This window comes from Lagenorhynchus albirostris, chromosome 11 (genome assembly GCF_949774975.1).
Source record: "Lagenorhynchus albirostris chromosome 11, mLagAlb1.1, whole genome shotgun sequence".
NCBI lineage: Eukaryota > Metazoa > Chordata > Mammalia > Artiodactyla > Delphinidae > Lagenorhynchus > Lagenorhynchus albirostris.
In genome coordinates this window covers 3,859,442-3,885,184 of record NC_083105.1, presented here as the reverse complement: position 1 = coordinate 3,885,184, position 25,743 = coordinate 3,859,442, and the positions used below count along the sequence as shown (strand labels likewise).

The 25,743-nt window shown below is 51.1% G+C and overlaps 1 protein-coding gene and 1 pseudogene across 3 annotated transcripts; both read left to right on the top strand.

The window, feature by feature from the left end:
* The first annotated feature begins 519 nt into the window (after nucleotides 1–519).
* Nucleotides 520–24,750, top strand: TRMU (tRNA mitochondrial 2-thiouridylase). 3 transcript variants are annotated; one of them, XM_060165220.1, is made up of 11 exons: nucleotides 520–651; nucleotides 4,254–4,419; nucleotides 5,121–5,227; nucleotides 15,216–15,338; nucleotides 18,597–18,769; nucleotides 20,297–20,350; nucleotides 20,434–20,500; nucleotides 21,804–21,904; nucleotides 23,261–23,405; nucleotides 23,824–23,906; nucleotides 24,332–24,750. In XM_060165220.1, exons 1-11 carry the CDS (start codon nucleotides 570–572, stop codon nucleotides 24,494–24,496), a joined length of 1,266 nt encoding a protein of 421 aa, XP_060021203.1. In that variant the 5' UTR covers nucleotides 520–569; the 3' UTR covers nucleotides 24,497–24,750. The 3 variants fall into 3 exon arrangements, with proteins under 3 accessions (XP_060021203.1, XP_060021204.1, XP_060021205.1); XM_060165221.1 differs by lacking the exon at nucleotides 15,216–15,338; XM_060165222.1 differs by lacking the exon at nucleotides 520–651 and having other exon boundaries at nucleotides 4,282–4,419; nucleotides 18,656–18,769.
* LOC132528661 (ornithine decarboxylase-like) lies at nucleotides 5,239–8,669 on the top strand (annotated as a pseudogene).
* Nucleotides 24,751–25,743: the final 993 nt, after the last annotated feature.

Below are 25,743 nucleotides of genomic sequence, written 5' to 3'. Positions count from 1 at the left end.
AACCAGGCTCTCTGCTCAGATCCGCAGGGCAGCCACGAACATCTTCCCAGGAACGTAACTGTGATCGTGTCGCCCCTGCTCCCGCCTGGTCCGGCCCCACACCCCGTCCCCAGGCCCAGGGCCTTCGTACAGGTCCCCCTCCGCCTGCTAGTCTTCCCTTCCTGCTTAGTTAAGGTAAGGCCTGCGCCCGCTGCCAAAAGAACCCCGCTGGACATCACGCCCTCGGGGCGACCTCACATCCTTCTTTCGTTTACCAGCCTGTTCACAGGGCGCCCGCCTAAGCCACACACGACACACATACACACTAACGCAACAAAGTCCGAGCGTCTCGGGGAACTGCGCTCGCCAAGAGGGAAGCTGACGTCCTGGCTGGCAGGGGGCGTGGGCAGAGAGCCGGACTCGCGAACTGAAGCCGGGGAGCATTGGGCCAGGCGGAACTCAGGACGCCGAGAACATGCTTCCGGCCGGGCCTCTTCTGCGACAGCGCCGCCGAGGGGGCGGGACTTCCGGCGCGACGTGTTCTCGGCGGCGGCGGCGGCGGCGACTACAAGGAAAGGTGGCCGCGGGCGATGCAGGGGGCGCGGCACGTCGTGTGCGCCGTGTCGGGCGGGGTGGACAGCGCCGTGGCCGCGCTGCTGCTGAGGCGGAGAGGTGAGGGAACCGAGGGCCCAAACCTCCCCTGAGCGGCCCCTTGTAGAGTCCCGCCCGGTCGTGCGGCGCCCCGGCCCCTCACCCTGTGCCTGGGGGTCGGAGAGCGCGCGACCGCAGCCCCGACTGCTGGGGAGCAGTCGGGCCACCCGTTACCGACGCAGTGAAGGGGGGCTCTCCGACTTCGGGGGGCCGCGTTTCTCCCTGGCTCCGAGGCCCTGCATCCGGGGCGACGGCGGCGGCGTCCGCACTTAGCCTGGGGAGCGCTGACCTCTGCGGACACAGCAGCCTCCGTGGAGGTCCTTGCTCTTACGACAAACGACATGGCCGTCAGGCAACGTGTGCGACAAGTACCGACGGGTGGTCTGCTTATTAAATCGTGTCTGTGGTCTTGGTTCGGTGGATGACAAACTTCTGCGCAAAAGCGCTTGTTTCTTCAGGCGACTAACGGGTGCCCCGGGTCGGGAGCCGAGGTGAACTGCCCGTCTGACTTCTCCGTCTGTGTGGCCCTCTCTCATTGTGAGGCCTCGTACCCCTAGTGACACTTGTGGACCCTCTGCTGTGAGCCGCCTTTCGTGCTTAGGTACTTGCAATGCAGAGTGAGTGCAAGGTTCCTGACCTGGGACGAGTGATGTAAGCGCTCCCTGTCTGTGAAGTGGAGGGAACACCTACCTCACAGGGTTACTGGAAGTATTAGATAACATAATTCATACAGAGACTTAACCCCAGTGCCCAGCACGTATCAGGCACTCAGAAAACAGTAGTGGTTATTAGTTCATATTATTAGTAACTGTAGCTGTTATGAAAGGTGCAATAAAGAAAGTTAAATAGCAGTATAGGCAAACTGTAGGCACATACAATTGCGAGAAAGGGGGAAGCAACGAATCACAGAGGCGGTAGTGTTTGAGCTGAGACTTGTCGAACCCAGGTTCATGTGCCCAACGCAGAGTGAGGCTAAACAAACCGAAAGTTCGAGTTTGGAGCAGAGGAAGGTTTATTAGTTGAGGAGGTGTCAACCTGGAAGATGGGAGACCTAGACTCCTCAAATCCATGGTTGCAAGACTTGAAGGAGGAGTAGGATTTCACTAAGCAAAGATCGGGGAGGAGGAAAGCGCTTCTGGCGGAGTCAGCAGCAGGAGCTGGCTCTGGCCAGAGGGAGGCGGAAGTGAGACCGTGAGGTGGCGTTTGGGGGCGGGGGCGGTTCCGAGGAGCTCCGGTTCTTCATGTCTCAGCGCGGAAAGAATTCAGCGAGAGGCAAAGTGATAGATAAGAAGGGATGTATTAGAATAGGACGTTTGTGAGGCTTTCAAGCAGGCGGGCGAGAGGGTGCTGTGCCCTGAGAACTTAGTGGGTTACAGTTTTAAAATCAGAGGAAAGGTGGGGAGGGGGAAAAGACCACCTTCTTCCTCATTCTTGAGTAGACGTCAGTCTTCCATCATCAGCTCCTCCACATTGGCTGGGGGAGTTTTCTTGTCCCTACATGGTCAAGCCAGGACTGTCATGGCACAATGAGAATTAGCAAAAAGGCGGTAACGTATGCTAAAAATGGTAAATCATCTCAGGTTTCAGTATAATGTCACCCTTTCCTTATATTTTTGTTTTTAGTACACACAGAGGAGCATGTCCTAGGAATCATTAACTTACTGAGCTCACTGGGCAGGATGTGGGTCTCATGCCAGCATTGTTTTATTGTTTTGGGGCATGTCTCATGCTTCTGTTGCATGGTTTTGTTACTAAGCAAGCCTGCTTGGTTTTATGGTTAAGCAAACCTGCTTTCTTGAGCGATCATTAACTTACAGGGGTCTCCCGTACTTTCTTCTTTACTTACAATCCCCTAGTGGGACTAACTATTTAATTACCTACTTTGTCCCTTTACTCTGTCCCTATCAGAAGGAGAGGGGGGTGGAGAGGTAGGTTGAGCCCTGGTTATGCAATATGTTCTATGAGGGGCTTTCGCCTGTGTTGGGTAGCAGTGCAGAGCCCTTGAAGGGTTCTGACGAGGCTGTGACATGTTTGGGGAGATGTGGCAGGTGGCCCTGGAGAGTCTAGATACGTTATTTTGCTACTTCCGGAAGGTAAGCTCTCCTTCCCAGAATCCAGACTGTACAGCTTCGTATTCCAGCTTCCTTGGGTTTTGCTCCTCCGTGGGGGAAGCTGATGGACGTAGCAAAGAAAAAGCCTGATCCTCTCCACTCGGCATCGGGGTTTTTCCCAGTCTTGTTGGACGTGTGTGCTCTGTCACGTGCCTCCTGGAAAGTTAAGGACTGGCAAGGTGCTCTGGTCCCCTCCTGGAGTGCCAGAGCCTGTGCCCATGTAAATGGGTCACATCTCCAGAAAAGATGAGCAGGCAGATCAGGCTATAGAAGAGGAGATTTTTTTTTTTTTGCGGTACGCGGGCCTCTCACTGCTGCGGCCTCTCCCGTTGCGGAGCACAGGCTCCGGACGCGCAGGCTCAGCGGCCATGGCTCACGGGCCCAGCCGCTCCGCGGCACGTGGGATCTTCCCGGACCGGGGCACGAACCCGTGTCCCCTGCGTCGGCAGGCGGACTCTCAACCACTGCGCCACCAGGGAAGCCCAGAAGAGGGGATTTTTAAAGCTCTGGATGTGGAGTTGTGTGTTTGTTCTGGTCAAGCTCTTGTTCTCTGCTGGGCGCTGGGGACACGTGGGTGTATGAGACACAGCTCCATGTTTTACTGAGCTACAGGGAGCATGGACGGGAACTACTGGCACCTAGTGCGGTGTGCACTACAAGAGAAGCAGAGTCACGTTGTTTGGGAAGCAGAGGAGGGAGGGCCTGTTACCTGCTGGGATGGGGGGATGGTCTTGCTAATGTGACCTTTTAGTATTTGGCGAAGCTGTGTCACTGAATCTCTGTTCTTTGGAGTACTGTATTAAACCTTTTACGGCCAAATGCCCTGCCTTTCATTACATTGAGCCTACCCAGAAAACAGATTTCTCATATGTGGTAGACACCTATGTAGTCCTAAAGTTGGTCTTTCCAATATTTGGTTGGGTACTTCGTAAGCGACAGAAAAGGGAGAAAATGGTCTCAAAATATACAGATAGTACAGCCCTTACAATAAAGTAGCCAAAATTTTAAATGTCTTTATGTCTAATGACTTGGAATCTAATTCTTAGATGGTAATTGGAAATAACTTTTGAAATGAGTTTACTTTTCTGATAACTGAATGGTGGTTTTTATTTGTTTCGAAAAATTGTGTTGGATTTCTGCTCTTCTTTCATTCAGTCACACGTTGGCTACGCCTCTATGTGCTTGGCATTGTGCGTGGGAGCACGAAGCTGAAAAAATGCCAATCTTGTATGAACAATCTTGGAGACGCGGGCAATCAGTACAGCCCCACAGCGTCTTGTGAGGATGGAGGCCTTTACAAAGTGCAGGGGGAGGGTCAGGGTGCGAGCATCAGCCGGAGAGTCAGGAACAGTTTGCACTAAGAGGAAGTCGGAGCACAGAAGGCCACGTGGCAAAGGGGGGACTGCCAGGCACCAGTGCACAGAGGCACCGGAGAGCTCAGGAGCCACTGCTTTTTCCACCCAAGGTTGATTTCATAAACTCTCTTTAATTTGCCCTTCGCCCCTCCCCCAGGTTACCAGGTGACAGGGGTGTTTATGAAGAACTGGGACTCGCTGGATGAGCATGGAGTTTGCACGGCTGACAAAGACTGCGAAGACGCTTACAGAGTTTGCCAAATCCTAGACATCCCCTTCCATCAGGTGTCCTACGTGAAGGAGTATTGGAATGATGTGTTCAGGTGGGTGCAGTTCCCGACGCAGAAGGCTTCCTAAGGGCAGGACTGCCATAGTCAGCCGGGCCAATGGCGTGCAGCCAGCACTTTTTGTTTTGGCAGTGGTGCTGAAGACTGTGTGTGGGAGGCCTCAGCCGCCCTCAGGGAGTCTGTGTTAGAGGTCAGGCCTGCATCCCAGAGCACCCCTAGCCCTTCTTCCTGTTACTGTGCCACCTGCCAGAAGTCTAATGTCTCTGCTAAATTAGTATAAGGGAGCTAAGGCTGAGGTCTCCCACGGGAGGCTGGCTGTGACTGGTCCCTGAGGACAAATCCACTGGGCAGTAGATGTCAGGCTGAAGAGTCGGCTGGGGTGCTGGTTAAACAGATACCTCGACCTGGGTCTGGGATGGGGCCCTGGAACCTGCACTTGAGCAGGCGCTTCAGGTGATTCTGATGGAGGGGGTCCTTTGGGTCTTATTTTGGGAAACGGTACAGTGGGGCCTGGGGCCTGGTGAGTGTAGGTTCAGATGGAAACTGCAGCTGTCTTTAAACCGATATTTGATGAAAATATTGAAAATGGCTCTATACTGAAGCTCTTCTGTTTTGTAGAAAATTATAGTTTTGGTAAGACAGGGAGAAACTCTAAATTAAGCAAGTAATTTAGCTGATTTATCTTTCCATAGAGTGTCTCACACTTAGAAGTGAAAAGTCTTTTTCTTTTATTCCAGTGATTTTTTAAATGAATATGAAAAAGGAAGAACTCCCAATCCTGACATAGTCTGCAACAAACATATCAAATTCAGTTGTTTTTTTAATTATGCTGTGGATAATCTTGGTAAGTAATTGGGGTTATCTGCGTTTGTCTTTTTAAGAATTATAAGATTTCTGGGAGCTGAGGTCGGTTTCAACATGTATCTGTTTGATATTGGTGGTGGCTTTTCTGGATCTGAGGATGTAAAGCTTAAATTTGAAGAGATCAACCCAGTCTTGGACAAGTATTTTCCATTAGACTCCAGAGTGAGAATCATAGCTGAGCCAGGCAGATAACTACGCTGCATCAGCTTTCAAGCTCACAGTTAATGTCATTGCAAAAAACCCTCCCATTAGAGGAGCAGACAGGCTCTGATGATAAAGATGAGTCGAGTGAACAGACCTTTATGTATTACGTGAATGATGGAGTCTGTGGAGCTTTCAGCGGCATCCTTTATGACCATGCATGTATGAAGCCCCTTCTGCAGAAGAGCCCCAAACCGGATGGGAAGTGTTATCCATCCAGCATCTGGAGACTGACCTATGATGACCTCGATCGCATTGTTGAGCACTGTAACTTGCCCGAGATGCATATGGGAGATTGGATGCTCTTTGAAAACGTGGGTGCTCACACTGTCGCTGCTGAATCCACTTCAGTGGATTCCAGAGGCTGACCATCTACTATGTGATGTCAGGGCCCACGTGGCAACTGATGCAGCAAATGCAGAACCACAACTTCCTACCCAGATCAGAGGAGCAGGATGGTGGCACTGTGCCTGTGTCCTGTGCTTGGGAGAGTAGAATGAAGGTCACCCAGCCTGTGCTGCAACTTGTGTTGACGTGTAGACACCATTCTCGTAGCTGTTAACTGTGAGTTTAGCTTGAATTAAGGGTTTGGGGGGACCATTTAACTTAGTTTCTGCAAGGTTTGAGATTTCTGTGTGAGTAGGCTTGGCACAGATGTGGCAATGTGGAAGCCCGGGAGGCGGGGTCACACTTACCTGTGTTCCTATGGAAACTATTGCAATATTTGTTCTATGTGGCTTTTTATTCACTTCTCAAACATGCTACTAACGAGTGCCCCTCGCCTGCTGAGCAAATGTTTGTAGCCTGTGCAATGGCAGGCAGAATGGACCAGAAGCTTAGTGTTGTGACCTGTTTAAAAAAATAATAAAGTATCTTGAAATTAAAAAAGGAGAATATCATAAGATTTTCAGAGAAAGCCAGAAGTCAAAGCCTTGTAAGCAGTTTCATCTTGCAGAAGGAAAGGAAGCAGTGAAAATGATAGTATTTTGTATTTCACTGGCTAAGAAAGAACTCTCTGGCGATGCACAAATGATAGGATCCCGGGGGGAGAGAGTGCATCTTTGTCACGGGCCGCACAGCCATAAGGACTAGCACAGTGGATTTCAGGAGAACCAACCTCAGAAAACCCTGAGGAACGAAGTGTTGGATCACTGGCGAGAGTTGAAAGGTGAGGCCCCCAGACCCTGCCTGCAGGTTCGACTTTGCTGAAAGCAGCTCTAGTTACAGATGTGGTTATATTTAGCGGAAATTTCAGGAGCCCTAATTCAGAACTTAAGAAACTCGGCATTTCGTTTCTTATTAGTCATCCTTTTTGCTGGTCCTACTGAGACCTTTTCTCTTGCTTTAAAAGCAGGCGTCTGCTTTGTCTCAGAAACGGGTCTGGGTCTGTAGCTGATTCTGGGTCCTGGGTCTGTTTCGTTTCTCTGGTTTGGAGCCATGTCTTAGTGGCCTGTTCGGAAAGCCCGTTTCTGCTCAAGGTCCTGCCGCCACCGACAGCTTGCCTGCAGAGTTTGTCTGTTCCCAGTTTCCTGCCTTCTCATTCCCGTCGGCCTGGTGGGACATCCCCATTCCTGTTTGTTGAACCCCCTGCTGCTGACCTGCTTACTTAGGCTCCCGTGGTATCCGTTGCTGTGCTTTTGTGAAGTCAGGTTCTTTTCTTGTCCCCTGCTGTCAGGGCCGCCATAGTGAGCTTCTGGAGCGCTGGATGCTGGTCTGCACATTGTTCTGGCCCGTTGCAGCCCACCCTGCCGCATCTGGCCATGTGCCAAGACATGCTGTGCGCCAGTGGCCCAGTGGGGTCACAGGACCACTGGCCACTCTGTCCTGTCAGCACTTCGCAGTGACTTAAAAGGGGACGGAGTCGGCTTGCCAACCTGATACGCAAGTGACCTGCCACTGAGACGACAATGATGAGAAGTCGGTTCATGGAGTTAGGTTATTTTTTACCAAAAACGCCTATGAGAACTACGAATTGAAGTCCTAACAAATTTGAATGCTGGGCTAACACCAATAACATGAAATTGAGTAGAGATAAATGCAAAGTTTGCTACCTAGGTTCAGCAATTAAATCTCCTGGTACAGGATTGGGAGTCGATCTAGGGCCTCGAGGGGCCTCGAGCTGACTGTGAGCCTGCAGTCTGGCATCAGAGCCAGTGCAGCCCAAGTTTGCCTTGTGGTCAGGACATCCGAGGAAGGGGGAGGGGTCCGCTGGGGTCCACACTGGGCAGCCTACGTCTAGTGGCTGCATTTAGTTCCAGTTTACTCGGGAAAAAGAGTGACAGGCTCATGGAGCGTGAGTTGGTTTTTATTTTGAGAGTGTGGGAAATACTCCATCTGACGATACTTTGGGGCCATCATAGCAGCACGCAAGCATGTGACTCAGGATCACATTCTAGCTTGGGACCCCAGAGGCCAGAGCTGGGGTGAGCAGGAGAAAGATTTCACTCAGGGGAGGCACAAACAGCTCCTCACGGGGAATCATGCTTGCCTTTGTAGAGCTTGAAGCTCCTTGTCACCTTAGCTTTTCAGGGAGCCCCTAGGTGGCCATCTGTTAGGGATGCTTTGGAAGAATTTCTGCGGTAAACGTTTCTGAGTCTGAATTTACTGTGTGAACAGTACAACACAGAATAAAAATACTCGAAACCTAGACCTCTGAAATCTTAGGGCTTCTCACAAAGAATCCTACATTTTTGCAGTATAACTGGTGGTTCTTTAAGGAAATAAAGTGGGTTTTTTTCTCTATTAGAAAATCAATCAAGATTTAATAATGTGTTTCTAAATGTGCTTTTTCAAGTAGTTAATATGCAGCAGTTAATTCTTACTGTGTCTTTTGTTTTACACTGAGCTACTTTGGTTGGTTAAGTACTGAATCAGTTTTGCTGCACCTTCCTGGAAAAAGTCTCTTGCAATACGAAATGTCTGAAATTTTCACACAGTGCAAAGGTTATGGATTAATATGTGCCTTGGTAGGTTCTTTCACTTTTTTGCATTATGTGGAAAGAAGAAATTGACTATGCTGCATGGTCCTTCACTGTTATAAAAATAATATGTATTTATTAAAGAAAATTTAAAACTCAGAAGAGTAAAAAAGATAAGGGAAAGTGTCACCTATAATTTCACCTCCCAGAATCAAAGGAGGAGACTTTCTGATATTTGTCTTCATTTTTTTCTGTACATTAAAAAAAGTAGAGTCATAAACTTTCTTTCCCTACTGAACAATATCATAAGCGTTTTCCCATTAAAAATTCTGTGTAAGTGGCACTGTTATTATGGCAATGGCACTTTAATTTACTTCATATTCTCCTGGTGTTGAACGTTTCAGTTGTTTTCAGTTTTTCCTTAGTATAAGAAACACTGAAATTAGCTTTTTGTACTTGTGTGCATATCTGAATTTTTCCTTAAGCTAGAATGAATGGATAGATATTAACTTTAGAAAGACTCTTAGAGATACAGTGAAATCTTGTAGCAAGATTATATCAATTTAGAGACCTAAAGGCTGCTATTTAATGGAATTTCAGGTGTGCCTCTATTCCCTGGGATCTGGGTGTTTGGGAGTGGGGCAGGTAATCTGCACAGACTGCCTGGTGTGAGACCTGGCGTCTGTCTGCTGCTTGGTGCACCCTGGGCTCCGACTGGCCAAGGCCAGCAAGTGCAAGTCTAAAATTTGATCCTCAGGACTTCCGTGGTGGTCCAGTGGTTAAGACTTGTGCTTCCACTGCAGGGGGTGCGGGTTCAATCCCGGGTCAGGGAACTAAGATCCCACATTCTGTGTGGCACGACCAAAAATATTTTTTAAATAAAAATTTTAAAAATAAGGGTGGGGCTAATGGCGGACTCCGGGAGGGCTTACGCCAAGGAGTACTTCCCAGAACTTCTGCTGCCAAAGTCCTTGTCCTTGTGGTGAGCCACAGCTGCCCCCTGCCTCTGAAGGAGACCCTCCAATACTAGCGGACTGAGCTCTGCCCACCAGAGCAGCACCCAGCTCCACCCATCACCAGTCCCTCCCATCAGGAAGCTTGCACAAGCCTCTCGGATAGCCTCATGCACCAGAGGGCAGACAGCAGAAGCAAGAAGAACTACAGTCCTTCAGCCTGTGGAACAAAAACCACATTCACAGAAAGATAGACAAAATGAAAAGGCAGAGGGCTATGTACCAGATGAAGGAACAAGATAAAACCCTAGAAAAACAACTAAATGAAGTGGAGATAGGCAACCTTCCAGAAAAAGAATTCAGAACAATGATAGTGAAGGTGATCCAGGACCTCGGAAAAAAAATGGAGGCAAAGATCAAGAAGGTGCAAGAGATGTTTAACAAAGACTTAGAAGAATTAAAGAACAAACAAACAGATGAATAATACAATAACTGAAATGAAAAATACACTAGAAGGAATCAATAGCAGAATAACTGAGGCAGAAGAATGGATAAGTGACCTGGAAGACAGAATGGTGGAATTCACTGCCATGGAACAGAGTAAAGAAAAAAAGAATGAAAAGAAATGAAGCCTAAGAGACCTCTGGGACAACATTAAACGCACCAACATTCACCTTATAGGGGTCCCAGAAGGAGAAGAGAGAGAGAAAGGACCTGAGAAAATATTTGAAGAGATTATAGTCGAAAACTTCCCTAACATGGGAAAGGAAATAGCCATCCAAGTCCAGGAATTACAGAGAGTCCCAGGCAGGATAAACCCAAGGAGAAACACGCCGAGATACACAGTAATCAAACTGACAAAAATTGAAGACAAAGAAAAATTATTAAAAGCAACAAGGGAAAAATGACAAATAACATACAAGGGAACTCCCATAAGGTCAACAGCTGAATTCTCAGCAGAAACTCTACGAGCCAGAAGGGAATGGCATGATATATTTAAAGTGGTGAAAGAGAAGAACCTATGACCAGGTACTCCACCCACCAAGGATCTCATTCAGATTCGACAGAGAAATCAAAAGCTTTACAGACAAGTAAAAGCTAAGAGAATTCAGCACCACCAAACCGGCTTTATAACAAATGCTAAAGGAACTTCTTTAAGTGGGAAACACCAGAGAAGAAAAGGACCTACAAAAACACAAACCCATAACAATTTGAAAAATGGTCATAGGAACATATATATCAATAATTACCTTAAATGTGAATGGATTAAATGCTCCATCCAAAAGACACAGGCTCACGCAATGGATACAGAAACAAGACCCATATATATGCTGTCTACAAGAGACCAACTTCAGACCTAGGGACACATATAGACTGAAAGTGAGGGGATGGAAAAAGAGATTCCATGCAAATGGGAATCAGAAGAAAGCTGGAGTACCAATACTCATATCAGATATAATAGACTTTAAAATAAAGAATGTTGCAAGAGACAAGGAAGGACACTACATAATGATCAAGGGATAAATCCAAGAAGAAGATGTAGCAATTACAAATATATATGCACCCAACATAGGAGCACCTCAATACATAAGGCAGATGCTAACAGCTATAAAAGAGGAAATTGACAGGAACACAATAATAGTGGGGGACTTTAACGCCTCACTTACACCAATGGACAGATCATCCAGACAGGAAATTACTAAGGAAACACAAGCTTTAAATGACACAATAGACCAGATAGATTTAATTGATATTTATAGGACATTCCATCCGAAAACAGCAGATTACACTTTCTTCTCAAGTGCACATGAAACATTCTGCAGGATAGATCACATCTTGGGTCACAAATCAAGCCTCAGTAAATTAAAAATAATTGAAATCATATCGAGCATCTTTTCCAACCACAATGCTATGAGATTAGAAATAAATTACAGGGGAAGAAAAGTAAACACAAACACATGGAGGCTAAACAGTACATTACTAAATAACCAAGAGATCACTGAAGAAATCAGAGGAAATCAAAAAATACCTAGAAACAAATGACATGGAAAACACAATGATCCAAAACCTATGGGATGCAGCAAAAGCAGTTCTAATAGGGAAGTTTATAGCAATACAGTCCTACCTCAAGAAACAAGGAAAAGCTCAAATAAACAATCTAACCTTACACCTAAAGCAACTAGAGAAAGAAGAACAGACAAAACCCCAAGTCAGTAGAAGGAAGGAAATCATAAAGATCAGAGCAGAAATAAATGAAATACAAACAAAGAAAACAATAGCAAAGATCAATAAAACGAAAGGCTGGTTCTTTGAGAAGATAAACAAAATTGGTAAACTTTTAGCCAGACTCATCAAGAAAAAGAGGGAGAGAACTCAAATCAATTAAATTAGAAATGAAAACGGAGAAGTTACAACAGACACCACAGAAATACAAAGAATCCTAAGAGACTACTACAAGCAACTCTATGCCAATAAAATGGACAACCTAGAAGAAATGGACAAATTCTTAGAAAGGTATAACCTTCCAAGACTGAACCAGGAAGAAACAGAAAATATGAACAGACCAATCACAAGCAATGAAATTGAAACTGTGATTAAAAATCTTTCAACAAACAAAAGTTCAGGACCAGATGGCTTCACAGGTGAATTTTATCAAACATTTAGAGACGAACTAACACCCATCCTTCTCAAGCTCTTCCAAAAAATGGCAGAGGAAGGAACACTCCCAAACTCATTCTACGAGGCCACCATCAGCCTGATACCAAAACAAGACAAAGATACTACAAAAAAAGAAAATTACAGACCAATATCACTGGTGAATATAGATGCAAAAATCCTCAACAAAATACCAGCAGACAGAATCCAACAACACATTAAAAGGATCATATACCATGATCAAGTGAGATTTATCCCAGGGATGCAAGGATTCTTCAGTATACACAAATCAGTGTGATACATCATATTAACAAATTGAAGAATAAAGACCATATGATCATCTCAATAGATGCAGAAAAAGCTTTTGACAAAATTCAACACCCATTTATGATAAAAACTCTCCAGAAAGTGGGCATAGAGCGAACTTACCTCAACATAATAAAGGCCATATATGACAAACCCACAGCAAACATCATTCTCAATGGTGAAAAACTGAAAGCATTTCCTCTAAGATCAGGAACAAGACAAGGATGTCCACTCTCGCCACTATTATTCAACATAGTTTTGGAACTCCTAGCAATGGCAATCAGAGAAGAAAAATAAAAGGAATTCAAATTAGAAAAGAAGAAATAAAACTATCACTGCTTGCAGATGACATGATACTATACATAGATAATCCTAAAGATGTCACCAGAAAACTACTAGAGCTAATCAATGAATTTGGCAAGGTTGCAGGAAACAAAATTAATACACAAAAATCTCTTGCATTCCTATACACTAATGATGAAAAATCTTTAAGAGAAATTAAGAAAACAGTCCCATTCACCGTTGCAACGAAAAGAATAAAATACCTAGGAATAAACCTACCTAAGGAGGTGAAAGACCTGTACTCAGAAAACTATAAAACACTGATGAGGGCTTCCCTGGTGGTGCAGTGGTTGAGAGTCTGCCTGCTGATGCAGGGGGCACAGGTTCATGCCCCGGTCCAGGAAGATCCCACATGCCACAGAGCAGCTGGGCCCGTGAGCCATGGCCGCTGAGCCTGCGCGTCCGGAGCCCGTGCTGTGCAACGGGAGAGGCCACAGCAGTGAGAGGCCCGCGTACAGCAAAAAAAAAAACAAAAACCTGATGAAAGAAATCAAAGATGACGCAAACAGATGGAGAGATATACCATGCTCTTGGATTGGAAGAATCAATATTGTGAAAATGACTATACTACCCAAAGCAATCTACAGATTCAGTGCAATGCCTATCAGATTACCAATGGCATTTTTTACAGAACTAGAACAAAAAAATCTTAAAATTTGTGTGGAGACACAAAAGACCTCAAATAGCCAAAGCAATCTCGAGGGGAAAAAAAGGAGCTGGAGGAATCAGGCTCCCTGACTTCAGACTATACTACAAAGCTACAGTAATCAAGGCAATATGGTACTGGCACAAAAACAGAAATATAGATCAATGGAACAGGATAGAAAGCCCAGAGATAAACCCACGCACCTATGGTCAACTAATCTATGACAAAGAAGGCAAGGATATACAATGGAGAAAAGACAGTCTCTTCAATAAGTGTGCTGGGAAAACTGGACAGCTACATGTAAAAGAATGAAATTAGAACACTCCCTAACACCATACACAAAAATAAAATGGATTAAAGATCTAAATGTAAGACTGGACAGTATAAAACTCTTAGAGGAAAACATAGGAAGAACACAATATGACATAAATTACAGCAAGATCTTTTTTTGATCCACCTCCTAGAGTAACGGAAATAAAATCAAAAGTAAACAAGTGGGACCTAATGAAACTTAAAAGCTTTTGCACTGCAAAGGAAACTATAAACAAGACAAAAAGAGAACCCTCAGAATGGGAGAAAATATTTGCAAACGAATCGACGGACAAAGGATTAATCTCCAAAATATATAAACAGCTCATGCAGCTCAATATTAAAAATACAAACAACCCAGTCAAAAAATGGGCAGAAGACCTAAATAGACATTTGTCCAAAGAAGACATACAGATGGCCAAGAAGCACATGAAAAGCTGCTCAACATCACTAATTAGAGAAATGCAAATCAAAACTACAATGAGGTTATCATCTCACACCAGTTAGAATGGGCTTCATCAGAAAATCTAGAAACAACAAATGCTAGAGAGGGTGTGCAGATAAGGGAACCCTCTTGCATCTCGGTGGGAATGTAAATTGATACAGCCACTATGGAGAACAGTATGGAGGTTCCTTAAAAAACTAAAAATATAATTACCATATGATCCAGCAATCCCACTACTGGGCATATAACCAGAGAAAACCATAATTCAAAAAGACACATGCACCCCAGTGTTCATTGCAGCACTATTTACAATAGCCAGGTCATGGAAGCAACCTAAATGCCCATCAACAGACGAATGAATACAGAAGATATGGTACATATATACAATGGAATATTACTCAGCTATAAGAAGGAATGAAATTGGGTCATTTGTAGAGACATGGATGGACCTAGAGGCTGTCATACAGAGTGAAGTAAGTCAGAAAGAGAAAAACAAATATCGTATGTTAACACGTATATGTGGAATCTAGAAAAATGGTACAGATGAACTGGTTTGCAAGACAGAAATACAGACACAGATGTAGAGAATAAACGTATGGACACCAAGGGGAGAAAGGGGCAGAGGGTAGTGGTGGTGGGATGAATTGGGAGATTGGGCTTGACATATATACACTAATATGTATAAAACAGATAACTAATAAGAACCTGCTATATAAAAAAAAAATAAAAAAATAAATTAAAAAATCTCCGGAGATTTCCCTGGTGGTGCAGTGGTTAAGAATCCGCCTGCCAGTGCAGGGGATACAGGTTCGATCCCTGGTCCGGGAAGATCCATATGCCGCGGAGCAACTAAGCCCGTTGAGCCTGCACTCTAGAGCCTGTGAGCCACAACTGCTGAGCCTGCGTGCCACAGCTACTGACGCCCGCATGCCTAGAGCCCGTGCTCCGCAACAAGAGAAGCCACGACAATGAGAAGCCCATACTCCTCAGCGAAGAGTAGCCCCTGATCGCCACTACTAGAGAAAGCCCGTGCACAGCAACGAAGACCCAACGCAGCCAAAAAATTAAAAAAACAGAATGTCAGTTGTATTAAAGTATTTGACAGGATAGACATCTGTACTATAAAATTAAAATTAAAAAAAATTTTTAAATAAAAATAAAATCTGATCTTCGTATTTTTAAAAACCTCTCAGGAGCAGATGCAGTTGCTACGGGTCACTATGCAAGAACGTCCCTGGAAGATGAAGAGGTCTTTCAGCAGAAGCACGTTAAGAGGCCAGAAGGGCTTTTTAGAAATCGATTTGAAATTAGAAATGGTGAGTAAAAGTGCCTGGGCCAGAGCTTAATTATTTGTGAATGAAGTAAACTATTTTGAAGAATGACAGTGAGTTGTCTGAACATACCTGCACGACTTCTCTCCGTGTGTTCCAAACTAGCTCATTGGTTTTGGTTTCCTCTTCGAAAAAGGACAGTTACCGAGAGGGTCGTTTTCGCCAAGGGCCTGTGATTGGTACCAGGAGGAGGCTCAGGTGGGGCGCCCAGGCCAGGGCTGCTGGGAAACTGAAGCCGTAATTCATAACCCAGTTCTGGGAGGAGACGCACAACAATAATAACTGGAGTGTAACAGGCCCTGATTCTTACCCTCGAGTTTGTGAGGACTTGAGATTGAGGTGTACTTTAGTGACATGAGTGCTGGGACCTGACATGGCACAGGCCTGGCAGCCAGGCTTGTAACTATGCTTACGAAGATTACATATATAAGTTAGCTCATCAGCGTCAAAGGGAGCGAAGTTCCACCTGCCTAGAAAATGCCAGGCAGTCACCTGGGAAGCTGCTGGCTTGTCCTGGTACATCTGCATGTAGAACAGAGGAGTTTGCGTCATTATTAAGTGAAAGGCAAGATGGGGCTCGGAGCCATGTTTCTGTGGGCAGTTTCCACTGCTGCAGCCCCGTGGGGGAGTTGGCATTTCCCCGCGTCTGGCCTGCCCTGGCCGCCTCATGCCCACCGCCTCCCTCCCCGTGCCCCTCTTGGCAGTGCCAGCATGCGGGTTCTCTGGTTCTGGTTCTCAGATGAGGAAACTGAAGCTTGGCTGCACTCGCCAACCGGGGTGCCTCGGGCTGGGGGGCTGGATCCCAGCTGGGTCTGTTCAGCTCCGCCGTCCCTGGTCGTTGTGCCGTCCTCCGTGTCATCCGGCCTGATCCACCCTGTTTTCCTTCTCTCTCCCTCCTTCCCCCCTCTCACAGCAGCCAAGGCCAGAGATAACCTTACTGGCAGGGCCCAGACAAGGACACCGCCTACGTGATGTTGGGAAGGCCTCTCGCTGCTGCCTGCAGGGCGCTGGGCCGTTTGTGTTCCCTGTGTGTGTGTGTGTGTGTGTGTGTGTGTGTGTGTGTGTGTGTGTGTGTGTGTGTGTGTGTGTGTCTGTGTGTGTGTGTCTGTGTGTGTGTGTCTGTGTGTGTGTGTGTGTGTGTGTGTGTGTGTGTGTCTGTGTGTGTGTGTCTGTGTGTGTGTGTGTGTGTCTGTGTCTGTGTCTGTGTCTGTGTCTGTGTTTGTGGTCGGGGGCTGATGTGTGGGGAGAGGTGACCGCTTCCCTCCCCGGTGCTGCCTTCGCACTCCTGGGCAACCCTCACCAGGAAACCCTCCACGTCAGGAGGACACGGCTTTGACTGCCCAGCCCTGCCGCCTGGGGACTCCATGGTGGAATTTGCCCAGTGAACGTCGGTCTAAGGGGCCTGAGTAGATGAAGGATTTGTTTCCACGTCACATAGCCACCCCCGCTTACCTCCTAGAACATGTGGCGCCTCACAGAGCTTTCTGGGCCTTTTTGACAGGCCGGAGGCACTCAGACCTCTGACTGCATTGGCGTGTGCTTTGTTCTGTGTAGCTGTTTTAATAATACCACGGTGTCTTTGTTCTCTGTGTGCGTTTTAGGCACCTAGAGATTTTTATTTTGCTCTGACTCAGTTGCCCTGGAGACCTGGTCTGGGGCCTCCTGGCCTGGGTCCCTGGGGAGAGCGCATAGGGGCAGCAGAGTCCAGCCTGCGCTCCTGACCCCGGGCCCTGGGCCAGGGTAGATGTCCTCCCCCATCCCCGTGGCAGGTAGCACCACGGCCGACCCGGAGGAGCGAAGGTGTGAATGAGGCTCCAGGCACAGGCAGACCATTGCCTAGCAGGCGTCCCTGTCCATGGTTTAGGGTTCCTGCTTTCTTTCTTAAAAATCAGAGATTTTGAGTTTGTTTTAAAATAACCCAGAACTTTGAGAAATTGCAAATTGCTCCCAGTATTCTGAGGCTTTTATATGCACTTAGACTGTTTAAGTTTAGTTTTGAAACAAAAAAGAACCTTTGGCACATGAGTCTGCCTACCTGATGACTGGTTGACTGAACTCGGTTTTTCACTTTTCACTTGATTTTGTTGTTTTGTACGTAAAAAGTGGTGGGATAGAAACCAGGTGATTGAGCTCAGTTTCCAGCTCTGCGCTTCTCTCCCTGTACCATTGTGGGCAGTCACTTTAATTATCTGAGCCTCAGTTTCCTCATCTGAAAATGGGGATAATTCCATCATAGGGCTAAAGTGAGAATCAAATTTGAGGTCACGGGTGGAAAACATTAGCTACACAGAGAGCATGTTACACATGTGACTGGGCCGAGCTGCATGCTGCACTTGGGCTGTTTGTACCCTTGGCACGGGTGTGAGCTGTGGGTGTGACTTGCCGAGGCTTTGCTTAGCCCTGGTTGTGAGTCACGTGGAAAGAATCTGGAACACTGGTGTCACGTTCGGTTTCCTCCGTTGGTCATTGAGCTGCAGAGTGGGGGACCCAGCGTTTGCAGTCATGGAAGGTCTGTAACACACCAGGCAGGACTGAGGGACCCGGAGATGGAGGCGGGCCTTGTTTCCTGAACCACATCCAGTGGCCAGGGTCAGTCACAGCTCTGCACTGTCGCTGTCCAGCCGGGAACGGGTGTTTACAATGAATAGAACATTAGAGAAACTGCAGAGGAGCAGCTGACAGATGTCAGCTCGAACCATAAGAAAAGCCCACTGTGACCAAGTGGGGAGTACGTTTAGAAGCCGGGTGCTGCTGGGGGACGTGGTTGGCGTCCACTGTGGGACCTGGGAGGTGAGCAGGGTCCCTGAGAGCAGCCACGGTGCAAACACATCCTGTGGTTATTAGGAAACAGCACAGCTGACACCATTTCAGCAGGATTTTCTGTACGTTGCCTCGTCCAGTTTTCCCAGATGTGGCTGAGTTTTTTTCTTAATACTTCATAACATTTTTGTTATGTGATGTTTACTCTTTGCAGATATAGTCTAACATATGAACTGGAATAAATGTCCTTATCACATAAACTCTACCCTCTGCGTATTTTTTTCAATAGTAGATCAGTTAGAGATGAGAAATTTTCTTACCTTAACCACGGCAGTTCTCTTTTCTGGAAGTCTTCTATTGAGTATTGATCTTTGTTTCTGCCAGACCAGGGGTAATCTATCAAAGTAAACAGAAGGACATTATTAAAAGCAAAGTATGATGATTTTTATTCCTGCAACATCTTTTGTTCTTTACTCTTGGCAGTGGTAAAACTTCTGCAAGCAGCTGACAGCTTTAAAGACCAGACCTTCTTTCTCAGCCAGGTTTCCCAGGATGCCCTGAGGAGAACCCTCTTCCCCCTGGGGGGATTAACAAAAGATTTTGTAAAGAAAATAGCTGCTGAGAATAGACTTCATCATGTGCTTCAGAAAAAAGAGGTAGGATTGAGGGGTGTGCGTGCTCCCAGCCTGGGGTCCTGCACCACCTCCCCTGCCTGGGATCTAGCCTCGAGCAAGGAGCCCGTCGTGCACACAGTGGGAGGGGCTGGGTCCTTCAGAAAGCAGCAGAGGAGGGGCCTCTCCCTCCCGGCCGTGCCTCGGCCCCCCCGGGGGTGGCAGCTGTCCTGGCAGCTAGGTGGCTGGCTGGGGTGCTCTTGGCTCAGCTGCCAGGTGAGAGCAGGACGGTGAGGACCGGGCTCCGAGACCCCCATCGGCACACACATCTCTGTTTCCATCCACGCGTCAGCACGGCCTCGTCAGGTGTCTTCTTTGCGCCAGGCACTGCACCACTGGCCTCTGAGGACGCGGTGAAGAGCGCAGTTCCACCCCTGCCTTCAGGGAGCTTACGTCAAGGGGGCAGACAGACAAACCTACCGTTGTAAACTCGGAAGGTGTCCCTGAGAGAAGGTGTAGGGTCCGGTGAGAGAAAATGCCACGGGCTCTGATCTAGATTCGGGGCCGAATCTAGATCAGGAAAGGCCTCCAAGGAAAGTCTGTCTGTCCTCAGGCCTCAGGGTGAATAAGATTTAGTGTCACGTAGACGGTCGGGGAAGAGCCTGTGCAAAGGCCCCGAGCCTGGCGCAGTGGTGGAGTTGAGGTGAAGCCAGTGTGGTGGGCGCTTGGTGCTAGAGGGTGGGGTGCAACGTGGGAGGGGTCCCAGCGGGCTCGGCAGACCCTGGGGCGGTCGGTCTAACCAGGCGGCTTCGGGTTGAGGCGGCCTTAGCTGCAGCCACTGCTTCACGTCTGTCCTGGGGACGGGCACAGCTGTGCTCTTGCCAGCAAGTTGCTGTCCCCAGGGAAGCCAGCCCTGTGCCCATCCTTCCACCTGTAGCATCTCGACTCATGTCTCTACCTGTTCGGTTTCTGGGTGTGACCGGTAAGAGCTGAGCGAGCCGCCCTCATAGGACCCGTGTTCTAGGGACACAGGCCAGCGCGTGAGCGAGGAAGCCGAACCATGAGCGCGGGACGGCGAGCCTGTTCCCGCTAGGCCTTCCCGCGTGCTAGAAACGTCACCTGGAGAAAAGACTCTCCTTCCTCGGACCCTCCCGCGATGCTTCACCTCGTGGCCTGGCTTGTACTTCCTGCTTCTGCTCTGGTCCCTGTCTCTCCCCTGAGACTCACCGACAGTGGCCTGAGGGCTTAAGCAGCTTTAGTGTTTTCCTGGGCGGCTGGTCTGAGGGTCTGCAGCACGGGCCGGGCCCTGCCGGGTGTGGAGGTGGTACTGCCTACTTAGCTGCCGAGGTCCGTGTCTGGGGCCTGAAGCCCCTGAGATCTGTTTGGCTGGGACTGGTGTGTGTGGTGCTGGAGAAGGGAAGCCAGGCCCCTGGCCCGGGGGAGGGGCGGCTTGGGGCAGGTGTGGCCCCGAGAGGCCCCGTGTGTCCCTCCCGCCCCTGCCCAGGCTCTCCAGGTGGAGTGCAGGACCCCACCCGGCCGTTCGTCTCACGGTCGGCCTTCCTTTCGTTTCAGAGCATGGGCATCTGTTTCGTTGGTAAAAGAAATTTTGAAAATTTCATCCTTCAGGTGAGTGGCTTTTGATGCAAAGGATGGAGCCACGTTTCTGCTCTGGACCTGGATCTGTTAGCAATGAAACGTTTGTTTTCCAGTACTTACAGCCTCGACCTGGTAAATTTATTTCAATAGAAGACAATAAGGTTCTGGGAACGCATAAAGGTGAGAAGCAACCCTGGGCTGCTTTTCTTCCTGAGCTCCTTGAGGCGTGGGGCAAGTTTGAGCTCTGGGGATTTAGAGATGATTCCAGTCCCGCAGGCATGGCGGTGGGTGGCGCCAGGGAAGGTGGGAGTGGCTCTGACCGGGTGTTTGCGATTTGAGACGTGGGCTCCTTTTAAGCATCGCAGCCGATAACAGAGGATGCCGTCTGGTTCAGAAGCGTCACTCTCTGAGTTATGTATTAAGTCTCCATGAATAGACTTATTTTTTCATTACATACAGAGAATACCAGACTACAGAAAAACTCCACTGGAGGGAAGGAGTTAGGTTGACTTCAGAGCATGAGTTTCATGACTTAGGACGCCGTGAAGAGTTGGGACCAGAAGGTGGCCCTCCTGGCCGGAGTGCTGCACCCCAGGTGCTGCTCCCTCATTCGCAGACGCCGCTGGGGGTCGGGGCACCCTGAGCCTGCCCTGAGCCGGCGTGGGGAGGACGGGTCAGGCGCGAGAGTTCACAGCCCAGGTGGGAGGACAGAGGCGGGCTTGGTCAACGGTGGGGCTGTGCCCTTGGGGGCCTGGTGACAGACGAGACTTGGTCCAGCGTGGGTCTGACCTGCCGGAAGGACGAGGGCTGGGGCTCAGACATGGACACTCTCAAGGGGCTTGTTCCTTGGAGACCCTCACCTCGGTTTGGGCCGGACGGCTTCCCCTTCCTGGTGCTGTTGGAGGGAGCGGGCCTTAGACGTCACGGGCTCCCAGAGAGCTGAGCGTTCCTGACGGAGGACGTGCCGGCCCTGCTGGGGACAACTTGCAGGGCGCCCGCAGCCTGTCCCGGCAGGAGGCTGCCAGAGCACGCAGGGGAGCCCAGCTCCGTTGCCTGGCTTGCAGAAGTGGAGCGCTGAGCTTGGCGCCGGTTCCCCTGTGGGGCTGGGGGCTGGGGGAGGCGTGGCCTAGCCGGCTGGCCTTGTGGTGTTTGTGGTGGGGGTGAGGGTGCACAGAGAAACCGGGGCAGCCTGGTGTCCTGGCCCCGAGGCGGTTAGTACACGGGGGCTCGGCAAGAGGGGCTCGTGGCTTCAGGCGGGGCACTTGGCCCACGTTCTAAAGGAGCGGTCCCTGCTCCTGGTGGGTCAGGGGGCCACGCAGCTGGAACGGCTCCTCGCGGGGTGGGAGGTACAGCCTAAGCCAGGCCGCCCGGGTGGTCCGCAGAGGGAACCTCCTGCCTGCTGCCTCCCAGCCTCCTCCCCGTCGCGAGGGTGGGACGTTGGAGACGGGGCCCCTCCCACCTCGCTGAGAAGCTGTTTCCACAGGTTGGTTCCTGTATACTTTGGGCCAGAGAGCCAACATAGGTGGCTTGCGGGAGCCCTGGTACGTGGTGGAGAAGGATGGCGTCAGGGGCGACGTGCTCGTGGTGAGTCGGGCGGGTGAGGTGATGGAGGCCTGGTTACGGCAGAGCCCAGGGTGCTGAGCCAGGCAGGGTGGGGTCTGCAGGGCAGCTGCGGTCGGGCGCATCCTTGCCTTTCCTCTGCCTCCTCCCGGGATTGGCCCTAGGTACCGAAGGGTTTTGTTTAAGGTACTTACTAGGCTTTTACTGTATGCTGGTCGCATTATTAATCGTCACATCAATCCTTGTAGATAGATGTATTCCTCCGATTTTACAGGACTCAAAGGTTAAGTAACGTGGGAAGGTCCCTTGGAGCGGGGGTGGCTCAGTGCCTGGGACAGGGCCTGCACACAGAGGCCTCCAGCGATTCACTGTTGAACAGATAGGGTGCAGAGCTGGGACCGACCTAGGCCTTCTGCCGCAGCGGGGCTCTGGGCCACTGGGACCCAGGACTGTGTCCCCAAGCTCTAGAGCAGGACTTCACAAAGGGGGCATGTTTGCCCTGCTCCCCTCCCTGGGACATTTGGCAGGGCCTGGGGACATTTTCAGCATCACGGCATGGGGGAGGGAGGAGGGGAGCAGGTGCTGCTGGCGTCCAGGGGGTGAAGCCAGGGAGCCCCGTCCCCTCCACAGTGATCCGGCCCCACATCTCAGCAGTGCCGAGGCTGAGCGTCCCGGCTCTGAGCACGCTCTGTCCCAGAGCTGGGGGACCCTCCGTTAGATGCGGGCAGAGGGGCCAGCAGGCCTCTGGGACACCACCGCCCAGAAGAGCCCTGGGCGCAAGGGCCTGGACGGTGATTCTGGTCCAGCATGAGTTAAAGGGACTTTAGTGTAAAGTTTAGCTGTCTCTTTTGCTTTGAGAAAGGACATCCACCGACACTTGTGCCCTGTGTGGGTCTCCTTATCTACTTAGAGCCCAAGGGCCCCGGGCTTGATGCCCTTGGTCCTCCCTCAGGGGAGGCCTACTAAGTCCTAGGAGGCCAGGTGCATGGAGGCCTAGGAGGCCTGTCCCCAGCCACATGGGGCTTGGTGGGATCCCTGTGGCGACGTGGCTGTCCCGTGTGCGTCTGGCCCTGGGACGCCGGGTTGTGGTGGGGGCAGGGTGAACTTCCAGGAGGAGAGGTCATGGAGTTGGATCGCATGCTCCTCTGCTGTTTGCTGAGTGTGGCCATGACGAGTGACTTTCCCTCTCGTGCCTCAGTTTCCTCATCTTCAAAGTGGGGTAGACAGGCTCGAGGGATAAGCGCATGAATTTCCACGTGTCAGCGTGGATTTCAGCGAGTGTTTACTGTTATCATTAGTAATGAAGTGCAGAGGGGGCTTTGGGGCAGGACCCTCCACTGAGGGCTCCAGGGCGTCACGTCCCCGCGCTCCGCTCCGCAGGCCCCCCGGACAGACCACCCGGCCCTGTACAGGGACCTGCTGCGGACCGGCCGCGTGCACTGGGTGGCTGAGGAGCCGCCCGCAGCCCTGGTCCGCGACAAGATGATGGAGTGCCACTTCCGGTTCCGCCACCAGATGGCGCTAGGTGACTGAGCGGGGATCCCCGGTGAGGCCAGAGTTAGGACCGGCGATTCGACCTGGGCCCGGGCCCCCACTGTTCAGATTGTATAACATGTAGGCCTCCTTGCCCTCTGCCTACGCAGAGACAGCCTGGGGGGCGCTGAGGCCAGCTTAGCCTTTGTCCGTGACACAGGGTCGGTCGGTCTCTGGAAGAGGGCAGGTTGCCGGGGTGGGTGGGACTGAGGGTCCCGCTGGCAGGCCGCCGGCAGGTAGTGTGTGTGCCGCCCCGGGGCCCGGGCGGGCGGCGCGGAGCCCCTCTGGCCGTCGCCCCGAGCTTCCTTTGTCCTCGCTGCCTGCTTCTTCCTCCCCGGGGGCCCAAGGCCTGGGTCTGAGCACATGTGGCAAGGCCAGCACCCCCTCCAAGGGTCCTTCTCTTCCCCCAGTGCCCTGCGTGCTGACCCTCAATCAAGACGGCACTGTGTGGGTGACGGCCGTGAAGGCTGTGCGGGCTCTCGCCCTGGGACAGGTGAGTGGGGGTCTCAGCCCCAAGTCTGCGCCTGCCTTTGCCCCGGAACCCGGCCCTCCTCAGCAGCTGCTCGGCCGCTCGGAGGAGCAGGCTTCGTGCTCTGGAAGGACGGCATTTCCTCCGGACCAGAGCAGCTGGTCTCCAGGGGGAGCTGAGGGGCAGAGGGGCTGCGGTGCTCGGCTCACACAACCCGCGAGGGTGGGTGCACAGGCAGCCCTGCAACCGTGAGGCCTGGCTCTTGCGCGGCTAGTGGGAGCGCCGGCTGCCCTGCCTTGGCCCGCCGCTGGTGGGGGCCGGGGACAAGGACAGAAGATGGGGAGGCAGAGCATTGCCCCTCCCCAGCCCCAGGTCCGGGCTCCTGGCTGCACTGTGGGCACCCGGATGCTGGGTCGCACTGCAGGTGACACGGCCTCTCTCCTCTGTAGTTCGCTGTGTTCTACAAAGGGGGCGAGTGCCTGGGCAGTGGGAAGATCCTGCGCCTGGGGCCATCCGCCTACACACTCCAGAAGGGCAGGAGCAGACCCGATGTGACCGTGGAGGGCTCCAGCATCGGCCGGGGTGACAGCCCGGGCCAGGGACCCACGCTCTGACAGAGGCCGAGCTGCTGCTGTGGAGCTCATGGGAGGAGACGTGGACGAGCGGAGCCGGGGGCAGGGCCGCTTCAGAGCCAGGGAGAGCCCATCCTCTCTGCTTGCTGGCCGGCGGGTCTGTCCCAAGTGCCCCATGGGTGGAGTTCCTCTTGCGCACCCCCTAGAGGGCTTCCCGTCCGGGGGCATGCCGAGGGGACCTGTGGGGAGGGATGGATGGGCTGCAGGGGCAGTACCCAATAAAAACTCTGTCTGGGGTTTGGATTCTGATGGCTTCCAGTGGGGTGGGGCCTGGGTGGGCCGTCTCGGGGGCTCCACGGCACTAGCCACGTGTGGGGAGGCGGGGGTGTGTGCTGCACGGGAGAGCAATGGGATCCCCCCCTTCCTCCGCCTCCGTTCACGGCTGTGCCCACCCTCACCTGTGGCAGAGGATGTGTGACGGCCCTTGAGCTGACTCCCAGCCTGCAAGAGTATCTGAGGGGGACAGTGTGACCTTGAGGCCACTCTGAGGGGCGGCGGCCCTGCCCCCAGTCCAGGCAGCTGCACGGGAGCCTCCCCTCCCCCTGCAGAGTGCCCGGCACCCTGGCCAGTCACCCTGGCCAGTCACGTCGAGAGCTGAAGGGTAGCTTATAAACAAGGGAAGTTTATTTCTCATGGTTGTGGAGCCTGGAAGTCTGAGGTCAAGGTGCCGGCTCCGACAGGGGAGGGTCGTCTTACGGGGGGCCGGTGACCGTCTTCTCACTGTGTCTTCGCGTGGTGGAAGGGGCAGGGGTTTTTCTGGGACCGCCCCACCCCCAGCTGCGCCACGCAGCTTGTGGGATCTCCATTCCCCCACCAGGTTCCGAACCCCGGCCCTCGGCCGTGAAAGTGCTGAATCCTAACCACTGGACTGCCAGGGAGCTCCCTGCGGCCTCTGAAGAACACCTGTCCGCTTCATGAGGGCCCCACCCTCAAGACCCAATGGCGGGCTTCCCTGGTGGCGCAGTGGTTGGGAGTCCGCCTGCCGATGCAGGGGACACGGGTTCGTGCCCCGGTCCGGGAAGATCCCACATGCCGCGGAGCGGCTGGGCCCGTGAGCCATGGCCACTGAGCCTGCGCGTCCAGAGCCTGTGCTCCGCAACGGGAGAGGCCCCAACAGTGAGAGGCCCGCGTACCGCAAAAAAAAAAAAGACCCAATGGCTGCCACCACATCAGGGCTAGGGTTTCAACCTGTGCCCTTCGGGACACAAACACACACCATAGAGCACGTG

Excerpts from the sequence above, each read along its gene's own strand:
- TRMU (XM_060165220.1), top strand. The coding sequence starts at position 570 with ATGCAGGGGGCGCGGCACGTCGTGTGCGCCGTGTCGGGCGGGGTGGAC. Across the intron at positions 5,228-15,215 it reads TTATGCTGTGGATAATCTTG|GAGCAGATGCAGTTGCTACG; the intron begins GTAAGTAATTGG and ends AAAACCTCTCAG. Across the intron at positions 15,339-18,596 it reads TCGATTTGAAATTAGAAATG|TGGTAAAACTTCTGCAAGCA; the intron begins GTGAGTAAAAGT and ends TACTCTTGGCAG.